Source organism: Thalassophryne amazonica, chromosome 23 (genome assembly GCF_902500255.1).
Source record: "Thalassophryne amazonica chromosome 23, fThaAma1.1, whole genome shotgun sequence".
Lineage (NCBI taxonomy): Eukaryota > Metazoa > Chordata > Actinopteri > Batrachoidiformes > Batrachoididae > Thalassophryne > Thalassophryne amazonica.
In genome coordinates, this window is record NC_047125.1 from 18,959,781 (window position 1) to 18,976,118 (window position 16,338).

Below are 16,338 nucleotides of genomic sequence, written 5' to 3' on the forward strand. Positions count from 1 at the left end.
ATTTATATAGCGCCAAATCACAACAAACAGTTGCCCCAAGGCGCTTTATATTGTAAGGCAAGGCCATACAATAATTATGTAAAAACCCCAATGGTCAAAACGACCCCCTGTGAGCAAGCACTTGGCGACAGTGGGAAGGAAAAACTCCCTTTTAACAGGAAGAAACCTCCAGCAGAACCAGGCTCAGGGAGGGGCAGTCTTCTGCTGGGACTGGTTGGGGCTGAGGGAGAGAACCAGGAAAAAGACATGCTGTGGAGGGGAGCAGAGATCGATCACTAATGATTAAATGCAGAGTGGTGCATACAGAGCAAAAAGAGAAAGAAACACTCAGTGCATCATGGGAACCCCCCAGCAGTCTAAGTCTATAGCAGCATAACTAAGGGATGGTTCAGGGTCACCTGATCCAGCCCTAACTATAAGCTTTAGCAAAAAGGAAAGTTTTAAGCCTAATCTTAAAAGTAGAGAGAGTGTCTGTCTCCCTGATCTGAATTGGGAGCTGGTTCCACAGGAGAGGAGCCTGAAAGCTGAAGGCTCTGCCTCCTATTCTACTCTTACAAACCCTAGGAACTACAAGTAAGCCTGCAGTCTGAGAGCGAAGCGCTCTATTGGGGTGATATGGTACTATGAGGTCCCTAAGATAAGATGGGACCTGATTATTCAAAACCTTATAAGTAAGAAGAAGAATTTTAAATTCTATTCTAGAATTAACAGGAAGCCAATGAAGAGAGGCCAATATGGGTGAGATATGCTCTCTCCTTCTAGTCCCCGTTAGTACTCTAGCTGCAGCATTTTGAATTAACTGAAGGCTTTTCAGGGAACTTTTAGGACAACCTGATAATAATGAATTACAATAGTCCAGCCTAGAGGAAATAAATGCATGAATTAGTTTTTCAGCGTCACTCTGAGACAAGACCTTTCTAATTTTATAGATATTGTGTAAATGCAAAAAAGCAGTCCTACATATTTAATATGCGCTTTGAATGACATATCCTGATCAAAAATGACTCCAAGATTTCTCATAGTATTACTAGAGGTCAGGGTAATGCCATCCAGAGTAAGGATCTGGTTAGACACCATGTTTCTAAGATTTGTGGGGCCAAGTACAATAACTTCAGTTTTATCTGAGTTTAAAAGCAGGAAATTAGAGGTCATCCATGTCTTTATGTCTGTAAGACAATCCTGCAGTTTAGCTAATTGGTGTGTGTCCTCTGGCTTCATGGATAGATAAAGCTGGGTATCATCTGCATAACAATGAAAATTTAAGCAATGCCGTCTAATAATACTGCCTAAGGGAAGCATGTATAAAGTGAATAAAATTGGTCCTAGCACAGAACCTTGTGGAACTCCATAATTAACCTTAGTCTGTGAAGAAGATTCCCCATTTACATGAACAAATTGTAATCTATTAGATAAATATGATTCAAACCACCGCAGCGCAGTGCCTTTAATACCTATGGCATGCTCTAATCTCTGTAATAAAATTTTATGGTCAACAGTATCAAAAGCAGCACTGAGGTCTAACAGAACAAGCACAGAGATGAGTCCACTGTCTGAGGCCATGAGAAGATCATTTGTAACCTTCACTAATGCTGTTTCTGTACTATGATGAATTCTAAAACCTGACTGAAACTCTTCAAATAGACCATTCCTCTGCAGATGATCAGTTAGCTGTTTTACAACTACCCTTTCAAGAATTTTTGAGAGAAATGGAAGGTTGAAGATTGGCCTATAATTAGCTAAGATAGCTGGGTCAAGTGATGGCTTTTTAAGTAATGGTTTAATTACTGCCACCTTAAAAGCCTGTGGTACATAGCCAACTAATAAAGATAGATTGATCATATTTAAGATCGAAGCATTAAATAATGGTAGGGCTTCCTTGAGCAGCCTGGTAGGAATGGGGTCTAATAGACATGTTGATGGTTTGGATGAAGTAACTAATGAAAATAACTCAGACAGAACAATCTGAGAGAAAGAGTCTAACCAAATACCGGCATCACTGAAAGCAGCCAAAGATAATGATACGTCTTTGGGATGGTTATGAGTAATTTTTTCTCTAATAGTTAAAATTTTATTAGCAAAGAAAGTCATGAAGTCATTACTAGTTAAAGTTAAAGGAATACTCGGCTCAATAGAGCTCTGACTCTTTGTCAGCCTGGCTACAGTGCTGAAAAGAAACCTGGGGTTGTTCTTATTTTCTTCAATTAGTGATGAGTAGTAAGATGTCCTAGCTTTACAGAGGGCTTTTTTATAGAGCAACAGACTCTTTTTCCAGGCTAAGTGAAGATCTTCTAAATTAGTGAGACGCCATTTCCTCTCCAATTTACGGGTTATCTGCTTTAAGCTGCGAGTTTGTGAGTTATACCACGGAGTCAGGCACTTCTGATTTAAAGCTCTCTTTTTCAGAGGAGCTACAGCATCCAAAGTTGTCTTCAATGAGGATGTAAAACTATTGACAAGATACTCTATCTCACTTACAGAGTTTAGGTAGCTACTCTGCACTGTGTTGGTATATGGCATTAGAGAACATAAAGAAGGAATCATATCCTTAAACCTAGTTACAGCGCTTTCTGAAAGACTTCTAGTGTAATGAAACTTATTCCCCACTGCTGGATAGTAAATGTAAATGTTATTAAGAAATGATCAGACAGAAGGGAGTTTTCAGGGAATACTGTTAAGTCTTCAATTTCCATACCATAAGTCAGAACAAGATCTAAGATATGATTAAAGTGGTGGGTGGACTCATTTACATTTTGAGCAAAGCCAATTGAGTCTAATAATAGATTAAATGCAGTGTTGAGGCTGTCATTCTCAGCATCTGTGTGGATGTTAAAATCGCCCACTATAATTATCTTATCTGAGCTAAGCACTAAATCAGACAAAAGTTCTGAAAATTCACAGAGAAACTCACAGTAACGACCAGGTGGACGATAGATAATAACAAATAAAACTGGTTTTTGGGACTTCCAATTTGGATGGACAAGACTAAGAGTCAAGCTTTCAAATGAATTAAAGCGCTGTCTGGGTTTTTGATTAATTAATAAGCTGGAATGGAAGATTGCTGCTAATCCTCCGCCTCGGCCCGTGCTACGAGCGTTCTGGCAGTTAGTGTGACTCGGGGGTGTTGACTCATTTAAACTAACATATTCATCCTGCTGTAACCAGGTTTCTGTAAGGCAGAATAAATCAATATGTTGATCAATTATTATATCATTTACTAACAGGGACTTAGAAGAGAGAGACCTAATGTTTAATAGACCACATTTAACTGTTTTAGTCTGTGGTGCAGTTGAAGGTGCTATATTATTTTTTCTTTTTGAATTTTTATGCTTAAATAGATTTTTGCTGGTTATTGGTAGTCTGGGAGCAGGCACCGTCTCTACGGGGATGGGGTAATGAGGGGATGGCAGGGGGAGAGAAGCTGCAGAGAGGTGTGTAAGACTACAACTCTGCTTCCTGGTCCCAACCCTGGATAGTCACGGTTTGGAGGATTTAAGAAAATTGGCCAGATTTCTAGAAATGAGAGCTGCTCCATCCAAAGTGGGATGGATGCCGTCTCTCCTAACAAGACCAGGTTTTCCCCAGAAGCTTTGCCAATTATCTATGAAGCCCACCTCATTTTTTGGACACCACTCAGACAGCCAGCAATTCAAGGAGAACGTGTGGCTAAACATGTCACTCCCGGTCCGATTGGGGAGGGGCCCAGAGAAAACTACAGAGTCCGACATTGTTTTTGCAAAGTTACACACCGATTTAATGTTAATTTTAGTGACCTCCGATTGGCGTAACCGGGTGTCATTACTCTCCAATTCGCCAAGCCTGGCCTCCAAAGCTACGAATAAGCTACACTTATTACAAGTACCATTACTGCTAAAGGAGGCCGAGGAATAACTAAACATTTCACACCCAGAGTAGAAAAGTGCGGGAGAGACAGGAGAAGCCGCCATGCTAAACCGGCTAAGAGCTAGTAGCTGCGCTAAGCTAGCGGATTCCTAAAAACACACAAAGTGAATAATGTGTAAATAATTTAGAGGTGATTCAGCAGAGGGAGTGCTTTAGTTAAGGCACGTAAAGATTACACTGTGAAACAAATCGTTATATAGTTAACTAGATCAATCTAACTGCACAGATTAAACAGCTAACAGATACAGCAAAACACCGCATTATGCAATTCAAACAATATACGTTATGTATTTTAAATAAATACTGTCATTATTATTGATTTAGAGTAATTATATTTTATTAATACTGAATGCATAAAGCTGAGGATTATGCATTTCAAATAAATAGGATTTATTACAGTAATGAATATGCATCATGTAAGGTTTATTTGGTAGGTTTGTATTAAAATTATCTTTAAAAAAAAAGTAAATGGGAATTTGTCATGTAATAAAAATACATAAATCTTAAAAGTTAGGGTTAAATATTTCTGTGAGTGCATGTTCCAATAACGCTCCAATGTCAAGGATCCATCGTCGGAATTTTTTTTTTTTTTTTAAAAAACAAAGAACATCATCAGATAGCCTACAAAGAATTTATAAATTACAATTGCATTTAAAAGCAATACTTTTTACAATGTGTACGCAGGTTTAGTTTCCCTGACATCGAGATGTTTTCACTAAACAACAAAAGGTCTTATCTACACCACTTATTTCTTTTTGTTGTATCTAAACTGGGATCTCCTACTTGTATACGTTTTTCTAAGAAGGCTTTTATAGTTTGTCCTGAATTGTTTCACTTTTGACAACAAACCTCCTATTTTTTTTTTTTATACTTTACACAACATAATCTATGTAGCACCTACTGTCACAATTTTGACTAACCAACTACACTAAGAACTGGGTCCTCACCTACTGGAATTAAAGGTTTGTGCTTTGACATTTCCCTGTACGAAGAGAAGGGTGTGATACTTCATCACGGCCAGAAGGAGGCACTGTGAACTCAACAGAGCAGCAATCTCCAGTGCTAGTAAGGCAACATACTTTCTGAATCGGGTTTAGAAACAGAGGACACCGACCACACCTGTTAGTACATCAACCACACCTGTTAGTACATCATTTGCTTTTACCAAAAATAAAAGCTACCAAACTTTGGGTACTTGTAAGATCCTGATATTGGTTTTTCCAGGTATTAAACAATTTACATGGGAATAGCCTTCTGAAGCTTCAGTTATCCTTCTATCCCGTCTGTCCAAATGTCCTTCATCTTGTCTGTCCCTCATGGCTATCCAGAAATGGCGGTGCCTTTTAAAGTCCAAGTAACAAGGGCAAGGCCAATGACGCACAGTCAAGCATACTTCGAAAAACTAAAGCCCAAACTCAGACTCTATATGCAACATAGTTTGAAAGAGGAACTAATATATCACAGTATCTGTCCCTTCACAAAAGTATCTTCTTCAGAGTGGAAGACGTTTGTTCGCAACAGGGGGTCAATACGCACAGCCCCTTACAAGCTCAAGTCGATGATGATGTGCTCAAAGATCTGCATGTATCCCTTAAAGCTCGACGCGAAGATGAAGTCTCTGCGGTCGGTGGAAACCACAGTGAAGGAGCGTGGTGCCTGGATGTACACCTCCTTGAAGCGCTCAAAGAGTTGCTTGTCATTATCCCACAGGTAGATCTGTGAGAACGTGTAATCGCTTCCTAGAGCCAGATAGTAACGTTCTTTGAAAGCGAATGGCTGGAGAATCATGGAGCCTCGCGATGGCAAAGCCTGGACCTCAGAAAACTGTTTAGCACCCCAATGCAAGAGCTTGGAGTCACCAATATAGCGTGTCAAAGACAAGTAGAGTTCCTGCTTGATTCTGAAGTGTTTCACAGCTACCACATCCTCCATGTTGGGGATCTCACCCTGAAGTACAAACTTCTGGTTGCTCCGGCTCCACTGGTAGATTACAGGCACCTGTGAGCGGCTCGCCAAGAGAAGGTGAGCCTTTCCATCCAAGTCCAAGAACTCTGCATCGGTGTCACGGTACCACTCATGCAGTGACTGGTATGAATAAAAGCCTTTGTCGTTCCACTTGTAGAGGGTCGACAAGCCTGCTTTTGAGCTGTCGGCAATCACAAAGAACCAGTCAGTGCCGATCTGGAACGCTTCAATGTCATTGGGCTTGGAGATCTTGGATACCTCAATATCCTGGAACTTGCTGAACCTGCTTTGCTCCTCCTCAAATTTGTAGATGTGAGAGCCACCAAAGAGCTGAGCCACAATGACAAACACCTGATCCTGGATAACAACAGCTTTACACGCCACGATGGATTGACCTGAAGACCAGGGGAAAGGATATTGAAGAGGACCATAAAATGAGAGTAAAAGTCAACCACATATTGACAGAATAGATATGGAAGCTTTCCGGGAATTAGGAGATTTCCAGATGTGGAGCATGCTGCCATTTGTACCAGAAATTGTTGCGTTGACTACTGATGGGTATGTTAAAGAAAAGATTAATCACGGTTAGCATTTCCTTGAACATGACGTACCATGCCCAGTATTAACGCCTGCATGTTCTACATCTGGAAACCTGGTTATCGATGGGAAACCCTCATCTGTAATACCTGTGATGTTGTCGTACGTCCTGAAGTTCATTTCTATGTGGTCCCACTGGAAAACCATACAACTCTCTGTGCTGGGAGCAGCAATCGTCACATAGACATCACTCTTATACGTAAATGTGTCAACAGACAGAGATTCAGATGCTATGGACTGATGGAGGACGAAGTCTGTTAAAAGGAACATTTCTGAGATTATATGATGCAGGTAAAATTCAAAAAGACAGATTTGATTTGGTCATTTCTCACCTGTTGAGACGCATTCATCGTGCAGGCTGGTCACATCATTGAGACGCTTGTCTTTCATGCCCTCCGGACCAACGCACAGAACATCGGACACGGTGGCGTTTGTGTTCTTCAGCCATGACATCAGCCACTTGGTACGACAGTCACATTCAAAGGCGTTGCCCCGAAGGTCCCTGCAAAGGAATAATACTGAATGTTATTGCTGAAAATAAAGTAAAAATCACGTTTTATTATTGCACAAGGTACTCTACAAGATAGCGCCTGGGACAAATTGTTGCTATATATCACAAAGGAAGCTATCTGTGTGGAGACATTTTTTTAAGAAGTAACAAACTTACAGCTCTATCAGTGAGTCCAGGTCAGCGAAGAGGTTCCTGGGTAAGACTTTAATTTTATTGTTTGCCAAAGACCTAAACACACCGGCAACAGATATTTACTCTAATTTAAAAGAAATATTTTCATACTGCACACTGCAGAAATATTATGAACATTATAATCACTTAAAAAATATTACAAACAATGTTTCTTTCACCTTGTTTCTTAAAAAATTACACAGCTTGTTACATACAAGTGAGTCAAGTCCCTGAGACCTCTGAAGGCAAACTTGGACACAGTCTCTATCTTGTTGCTCTCAATGAACCTGTGGAAGATAACAACACAGTACTGAGTTTGTGAATAGAAATATTGAATATAATATATATTATATAATATATATTGAATGGAAATATCTAATATAATAAATAGACTTTTGATTTGTTAGTTTACATTTTGCTGACACACTAATGTGGCCAAGGAAAGTGAACACTGTGTAATTAATGTAAACAGTGTGGATATTAACAGAATAGGTATATAATTATATTATTATCATTATTATCACTATTATATAATTCTATTAATATAATAGTGTTGTTAATATAAAGTTAAATGAAAAGCTCACTGAATCCAAAACTAATTATTTATTCACTGAACAAGATATATCACTCACTCAACATAAAACTAAATGTTAAGCTAATAATAAGACAACTGAATTGACAAGTAAGTATGAACAATAAAAATTAACAGAACATAATGCTAAAAAACTGGCATAATCCAAATCTAACAGATAAAAAAAAATTAAGTAGAAATAAATGTAACTGAACATAAATCAATTCTAAGATGACGACAATATAAAGGTAACTGAAAAGTCAACTGAGTCCAAAGCTAATAGAATATAAAGCTAAACAAATATAAAGCTAAGTGAAAAGACAACTGAATCCAAAGCTAATAGAATATAAAGCTAAACAAATATAAAGCTAAGTGAAAAGACAACTGAATCCAAAGCTAATAGAATATAAAGCTAAACGAATATAAAATTATCTGAATATAAAGCTAACAGAATACAAAGCTAAATGAAAAGTCAACGGAATCCAAAGCTAATGGAATATAAAGCTAAACAAATATAAAGCTAAGTGAAAAGACAACTGAGTCCAAAGCTAATAGAATATAAAGCTAAACAAATATAAAGCTAAGTGAAAAGACAACTGAATCCAAAGCTAATAGAATATAAAGCTAAACGAATATAAAATTATCTGAATATAAAGCTAACAGAATACAAAGCTAAATGAAAAGTCAACGGAATCCAAAGCTAATGGAATATAAAGCTAAACAAATATAAAGCTAAGTGAAAAGACAACTGAGTCCAAAGCTAATAGAATATAAAGCTAAACAAATATAAAGCTAAGTGAAAAGACAACTGAATCCAAAGCTAATAGAATATAAAGCTAAACGAATATAAAATTATCTGAATATAAAGCTAACAGAATACAAAGCTAAATGAAAAGTCAACGGAATCCAAAGCTAATGGAATATAAAGCTAAATTAACATAAAATTATTTGAATATAAAGCTGACAAAATAGCAGAGGTGGGAGTAACTCACTCTCAAGTCATGAATCAGCAAGTCCCAAGTCATAATGACCATCAACTGTTTGCAATGTGACTTGAGACTTGACTTGGGACTTGCTGATTCATGACTTGAGAATGACTTGACAGTGACTTCATCCCACACCTGCAAAATACAAAGCGACCTGAAAAGTCAACTGAATCTAAAGCTAATGGAATACAAAGCTAAACAAACATAAAATTATTTGAATATAAAACTAACAAAATACAAAGTGAACTGAAAAGTCAACTGAATCTAAAGCTAATGGAATATAAAGCTAAACAAACATAAACCTGTCTGAATATAAAGCTAACAAAATACAACGCAAACTGAAAACACAACTGAATCTAAAGCTAATGGAATATGAAGCTAAACGAACATAAAACTATGTGAATATAAAGCCAACAAAATACAAAGCAAACTGAAAACACAACTGAATCTAAAGCTAATGGAATATGAAGCTAAATGAACATAAAACTATGTGAATATAAAGCCAACAAAATACAAAGCAAACTGAAAACACAACTGATCTAAAGCTAATGGAATATGAAGCTAAACAAACATAAAACTATCTGAATATAAGGCTAACAAAATACAAAGCAAACTGAAAACACAACTGATCTAAAGCTAATGGAATATGAAGCTAAACGAACATAAAACTATGTGAATATAAAGCTAACAAAATACAAAGCAAACTAAAAACACAACTGACTCTAAAGCTAATGGAATATGAAGCTAAACGAACATAAACCTATGTGAATATAAAGCCAACAAAATATAAAGCAAACTGAAAACACAACTGAATCTAAAGCTAATGAAATATAAAGCTAAACGAACATAAAACTATCTGAATATAAGGCTAACAAAATACAAAGCAAACTGAAAACACAACTGATCTAAAGCTAATGGAATATGAAGCTAAACGAACATAAAACTATCTGAATATAAGGCTAACAAAATACAAAGCAAACTGAAAACACAACTGATCTAAAGCTAATGGAATATGAAGCTAAACGAACATAAAACTATGTGAATATAAAGCTAACAAAATACAAAGCAAACTAAAAACACAACTGACTCTAAAGCTAATGGAATATGAAGCTAAACGAACATAAACCTATGTGAATATAAAGCCAACAAAATATAAAGCAAACTGAAAACACAACTGAATCTAAAGCTAATGGAATATAAAGCTAAATGAACATAAAACTATCTGAATATAAGGCTAACAAAATACAAAGCAAACTGAAAACACAACTGATCTAAAGCTAATGGAATATGAAGCTAAACGAACATAAAACTATCTGAATATAAGGCTAACAAAATACAAAGCAAACTGAAAACACAACTGATCTAAAGCTAATGGAATATGAAGCTAAACGAACATAAAACTATGTGAATATAAAGCTAACAAAATACAAAGCAAACTAAAAACACAACTGACTCTAAAGCTAATGGAATATGAAGCTAAACGAACATAAACCTATGTGAATATAAAGCCAACAAAATATAAAGCAAACTGAAAACACAACTGAATCTAAAGCTAATGGAATATAAAGCTAAACGAACATAAAACTATCTGAATATAAGGCTAACAAAATACAAAGCAAACTGAAAACACAACTGATCTAAAGCTAATGGAATATGAAGCTAAACGAACATAAAACTATGTGAATATAAAGCTAACAAAATACAAAGCAAACTAAAAACACAACTGACTCTAAAGCTAATGGAATATGAAGCTAAACGAACATAAACCTATGTGAATATAAAGCCAACAAAATATAAAGCAAACTGAAAACACAACTGAATCTAAGGCTAATGGAATATAAAGCTAAACGAACATAAAACTATCTGAATATAAGGCTAACAAAATACAAAGCAAACTGAAAACACAACTGATCTAAAGCTAATGGAATATGAAGCTAAATGAACATAAAACTATGTGAATATAAAGCCAACAAAATACAAAGCGAAATGAAAAGTCAACTGAATCCAAATCAAATGATTATGAAGTTCATGAAACGTTTAACTAAATATAAAGCTAACAGAATACAAAAAAATTCAGTGTCAACATAATAATATCAAGCTAACTCAGTATAAAAGTAAGTATAAAGCCAACAGACTATAAAGCAGATTTAACTGATTCTAAAGCTAACTAAACATAAAGCAGACCACAAAGCTAAATTTAAAAAAGCAATTTAATTCCAAAAATAAATGAATTTAAAGAAAACTAATGACAGTGGAAGAGATGAATGTTGACTGTTACAAACTGTGGCTGATAAAGTATTTGATTTTCCCCACCTCACAATTACAATATAAATGTGTATTTCAAATAATTAAAATACTGCTGCCACACCGAGCACATTTTACGATATTTTCCTTGTTAGTGTAGCTAAAAAAAAAAAAAAAAACTTAAAATTTATGGCAGTTAGAGATTGATGTTATTTACAAAGTCTTCCTCTTTGGTCAGCTGAATGCCTTTATAAAACAATTGTGACAACAATAAAATAACTCACAAGTACTCGAGGTGTGGAAGGCCTGTGAATGCATCATCCCTTATCATTGTGAGAGAATTGGAATTCAAAAGCCTGTAAACATACATAAATACATTAAGTCAATACAGATGACTACCAACTGTCAAAAAGAATAGATCTATTTTTAAGAATGTCACACAGTCTGTTACAACCATAAAAAAAATCTTCAAAATTGTGACAAACTGATCAAACACTCAACTATATTTTTTAATGGTAACAATCCTCAGAAATCTACTAATACCTAAAATAAATAAATACATTTTTTTTCTCGGTCTAAATGAAATGAAGTATGATATACTAAGATTAATTTTGTAGGAAGCATGGCATTTTATTCTGTCAAAATGGGATTGTTATTTTGTCCGAGTACCATGAGGTTCATTTAATAATGCGTCATCACTGGCAAAATGTTGCACATTTGTCACATTTTTTTAACACTAAACATCAAAGTACAGCTGAGTTATATTGCTCTCGTTTATGACATTTTCTTGAATGCTATAAGGCTGGACTTTAAATGACATTGTTGAACAAAACATTTGGTAAACATTTCACAAAATATGAAACATTTAAGAAATAATATTGTCCTATTTTTTTCTTCGAAAAAGTGAAATCAAATGTTTAGCTCAATATTACACGAAACATTTAATTATATATTTTGAAAAATTTTACATTAGTGTGGAAAAAAATAATGTTTGGCAACAATGTTTGAATATTTGGTAAAACATTCAAGTACAGACAACACTTTAAAAAAAAAAAAAAAAAGCCCAGATTGGAATTAGTAACCTTTCTCACAATACAAATAGTTTTCAGCCTAAAGGTCATGAAAAATTGAGCAAAACACATTTAAGGATGAAAATTTTCCCCATTATTTCAGCTAAATATGGAACAAAACCGAACATGTATTAGTTTACAAATGATGCCCTGCATGAATCTGAAACAGGACTAAGTGGGTGTTTAATGTGATGGCATGACTAACGTATGCTGTTACATCTGTCCCAGTCTCCCCTATTTAATGCAATATATTTTGACAGGAAGCAAAGTGAAATAAAATATTTAGCTCAGTATTATGAGAAACATTTAATTATATATTTTGAAAGATTTTACATTATGTGTAGAAAAAAAATTGTTTGGCAACAATGTTTGATTATCTGGCAAAACATTCAAGTACAGACAACACTTAAAAAAACAGTTTGGAAACAGTAACCTTACATTACAAATATCAGTCTTCAGCCTAAAGGTCATGAAAAATTGAGCAAAACACATTTAAGGATGAAATTTTCCCCCATCATTTTAGCTAAATATGGAAAAAACCGAACATGTATTAGTTTACAAATGATGCCCTGCATGAATCTGAAACAGGACTAAGTGGGTGTTTAATGTGATGGCATGACTAACGTATGCTGTTACATCTGTCCCAGTCTCCCCTATTTAATGCAATATATTTTGACGGGAAGCAAACTGCTGGTTTTAGAGACTGAATTCAACATCATTACATGTTGAAAACACATTCTATCTCACTCTGTGTGCATTGCAGCTTGAATAACTAAAAAAAAAAAAAAAAAAAAAAAAAAAAAAATGTGTTTTTCAGGTTTTCCTGACTTGGATTTGGAGTGAAGCTGCAGTCTTACAGTAACTGGAGGGATGGCATGTGAGCAAACATCGCTTCTTTCACCTCGGAGAAGGTCCCATTGACGATACTCCTGCAGGGGAAAAAAACAGAAATAAAACAAAATAAACCCTTTCCAAAAAAAAAAAAAAAAAAAAAAAAAAAATATGCAGTGATATTTTACAGAACAAAATCTCCGTATATACTCACAAAGAATTGATGTCGTTGGGGGAAATTCTCGGGACGTAGGAGGATCCGACGCAGATGATCGACTCCTTGGAGCAGCTGCATGCTGAAGGACATCGATAATTTTTCTTCAGGTGACCAGGCTCAAACAGGCAGCTCAGCCACACACAAACTAACGCCCAAATCTTGACAGCTGGCGGCATCTTTCCGACGGGGCTGGCATGTGTGAGGTCCGCAGATTGCGCCGATCCGTGCCAGACTGCGCAGTGTTTCCACCCTGCACCATGAAATGCTGCACTGGCTCCCTGGCATCAGCAAATCAGCTGCAGCTCCGCATCCGCGCAATTTAAATATTTATTAAGTCACAGCAGCGGCAAAATACAAGCAAGATTTTCATGGTTTTGGATCATTCGTTTTGGGCATTTGCTGAGGTGCACAAAGGATTTTGACAGGAAATAAAATAAAGGAATAAAACGTGCATTGGAAATAAAGGCAAATAAAGGCTGCAGCACCACGGACAGCTCCTGTGTGCCGACCAGGCATCCACACACTGCAGAATCCTGCTCAGCATATACACTGCACCATTTTACACTGGAAACAGTACGGTGCGTCCGGAAAGTATTTACAGTACTTCACTTTTTCCACATTTTGTTATGTTATAGCCTTATTTCAAATTAATTTTTCCTCAAAATTAAATACACAATACCCCATAACGACAATGTGATTTTCTTTTTAGATTTTTGCAAATTTATTAATAATAATAAAAAAACTAAGAAATCATATTTACATAGGTATTCACAGCCTTTGCCATGAAGCTCAAAATTGAGCTCATGTGCATCCTGTTTCCACTGATCATCCTTGAGATGTTTCTGCAGCTTCATTGGAAGCTACCTGGGGTCAATTCAGTTAACTGGACATGATTTGGAAAGGCACACACCTGTCTACATACAACCCCTGGCAATAATTATGGAATCACCGGCCTCAGAGGATGTTCATTCAGTTGCTTAATTTTGTAGAAAAAAAGCAGATCACAGACATGACACAAAACTAAAGTCATTTCAAATGACAACTTTCTGGCTTTAAGAAACACTATAAGAAATCAGGAAAAAAAAATTGTGGCAGTCAGTAACAGTTACTTTTTTAGACCAAGCAGAGGGAAAAAAATATGGAATCACTCAATTCTGAGGAAAAAATTATGGAATCATGAAAAACAAAAGAACGCTCCAACACATCACTAGTATTTTGTTGCACCACCTCTGGCTTTTATAACAGCTTGCAGTCTCTGAGGCATGGACTTAATGAGTGACAAACAGTACTCTTCATCAATCTGGCTCCAACTTTCTCTGATTGCTGTTTCCAGATCAGCTTTGCAGGTTGGAGCCTTGTCATGGACCATTTTCTTCAACTTTCACCAAAGATTTTCAATTGGATTAAGATCTGGACTATTTACAGGTCATGACATTGACCCTATGTGTCTTTTTGCAAGGAATGTTTTCACAGTTTTTGCTCTATGGCAAGATGCATTATCATCTTGAAAAATGATTTCATCATCCCCAAACATCCTTTCAATTGATGGGATAAGAAAAGTGTCCAAAATATCAACGTAAACTTGTGCATTTATTGATGATGTAATGACAGCCATCTCCCCAGTGCCTTTACCTGACATGCAGCCCCATATCATCAATGACTGTGGAAATTTACGTTCTCTTCAGGCAGTCATCTTTATAAATCTCATTGTTCCAGCATCATCACCTTGCCCAATGCAGATTCGAGATTCATCACTGAATATGACTTTCATCCAATCATCCACAGTCCACAATTGCTTTTCCTTAGCCCATTGTAACCTTGTTTTTTTTCTGTTTAGGTGTTAATGGCTTTTGTTTAGCTTTTCTGTATGTAAATCCCATTTCCTTTAGGCGGTTTCTTACAGTTTGTTCTTACACTTAATCACTTTACTGATTACTCAATTTTAAAAATAACTAAGATTACTAGTTACTTTGCAGCTGCCAACAACAATCCTCTGCCACCTCAACATGAAAATAACCCATTTTGCCAATACTCACATTATAGTCACCCTTTCTTTTTTATGAAAAAAATAAAATAAAGTCAGTCTTTCTTGACCTCATATTTAACTGCTGACACCACTGTAACAGTAAAACTTGCAATCTCTAACCTGCATTGTTTATAAATGTAACTATTAAATTCTAACATTTAAATTCTCTCTAAACATTTTAGTTGTTAAAATTATTATTATAAGTAGTATTAGTAGTAATAAAAAAAGGCTTCAAAAGTGGACCTGGGGTTGTTGTGGGGGGCTACGTCCCTGCCCAGCTTCATGCCCTCTTTCCGTCTGCATTCGCCCCTGCTTTGGCATTTGAGCAGGAAGATAACATTTATTAATGCAGAAAACACGACCAGATTGACAGGTAAGAAAGTTTTATCAGCGTTTTTTACATCATGTCGTCCTCAGAATGGGTGTTTTGCTGCATTAGGGTGGAAAAAAAGTTAGTTGTTACTAAAGTAACGTGTTACTGGCTTCACTGATAATTAAATTTTAGCTGTGTGCATAAACATGGAAAACAAGTAACATAACTGAAGAATTTGTCAGGACCTGTTTTGATCGTGATTTGTTGGATAAAGGTGCTTGCTCCTCAAGAGACTTGGCAACACAGTGGTCACAGTCAACATAATTTAAACGTAATTAATATGCAAATATATGCACCAAACAGGGGCAAAATCTTCCCATTTTATTTGTGTACCATGTATTGTTAATAGGTTATTGGGTTCACAAAAATGTGTTGACACAGATACAATGTGACATCCCACACACACACACACCTGCGCGGTCTGAAGACATTAAGAGGAGGAGCACAATGTCAGTCTTTTGACTTTCTTCTGTTATCCTCAGGATTTCTCTCAGGTGCCAGGATTGTTTTTAGGAAAGAATGGCAAATAAATCAATCAAAATAAACATAATATCAGTCAATTCAGAAACACAGGAACAAATCAGCTTATTATTCAGACCTGCACAGAAGCAGCAACCAAGTTGGGGTTTTTTTTAGCATCAGCCCTTTTTGATTCTTTCCACTGCAACAGATTAAATCAATAAAGAAGGGGTCCTTTAAAAATGGATGGTTCAAGAAAAAAACAAAAAAGGAAAAAGAAGTGGATCTGACTCTCGGTCCGAACAGCATCTCTGCAGCATCAGCAAAAGATGAAGAAACAGTGGAAAAATAACAGGGAGCGACGTGAGAAAACTAAAAAAGGCATCTGTCTGACTGGACAAAAATGCTGTCACATCT

At 36.1% G+C, this 16,338-nt stretch overlaps 1 protein-coding gene across 1 annotated transcript; it reads right to left on the reverse strand.

The window, feature by feature from the left end:
- Positions 1–4,498: 4,498 nt before the first annotated feature.
- Positions 4,499–13,388, reverse strand: lgi2a (leucine-rich repeat LGI family, member 2a). Its single transcript, XM_034164808.1, has 8 exons — positions 13,061–13,388; positions 12,873–12,944; positions 11,230–11,301; positions 7,360–7,431; positions 7,130–7,201; positions 6,795–6,964; positions 6,552–6,716; positions 4,499–6,260 (listed from the first exon to the last, which is right to left on the reverse strand). The coding sequence occupies exons 1-8, from the start codon at positions 13,237–13,239 to the stop codon at positions 5,443–5,445; spliced, it is 1,620 nt and encodes a 539-aa protein (XP_034020699.1). The 5' UTR covers positions 13,240–13,388; the 3' UTR covers positions 4,499–5,442.
- Positions 13,389–16,338: the final 2,950 nt, after the last annotated feature.

Bases quoted from the DNA above. Each gene is read 5' to 3' on its own strand.
- lgi2a (XM_034164808.1), bottom strand. From the start codon at position 13,239: ATGCCGCCAGCTGTCAAGATTTGGGCGTTAGTTTGTGTGTGGCTGAGC. The intron at 6,717-6,794 runs GTGAGAAATGAC...TCCTTTTAACAG, and splicing joins CGATGAATGCGTCTCAACAG to ACTTCGTCCTCCATCAGTCC. The intron at 6,261-6,551 runs GTATTACAGATG...CCTGGTCTTCAG, and splicing joins GACGTACGACAACATCACAG to GTCAATCCATCGTGGCGTGT.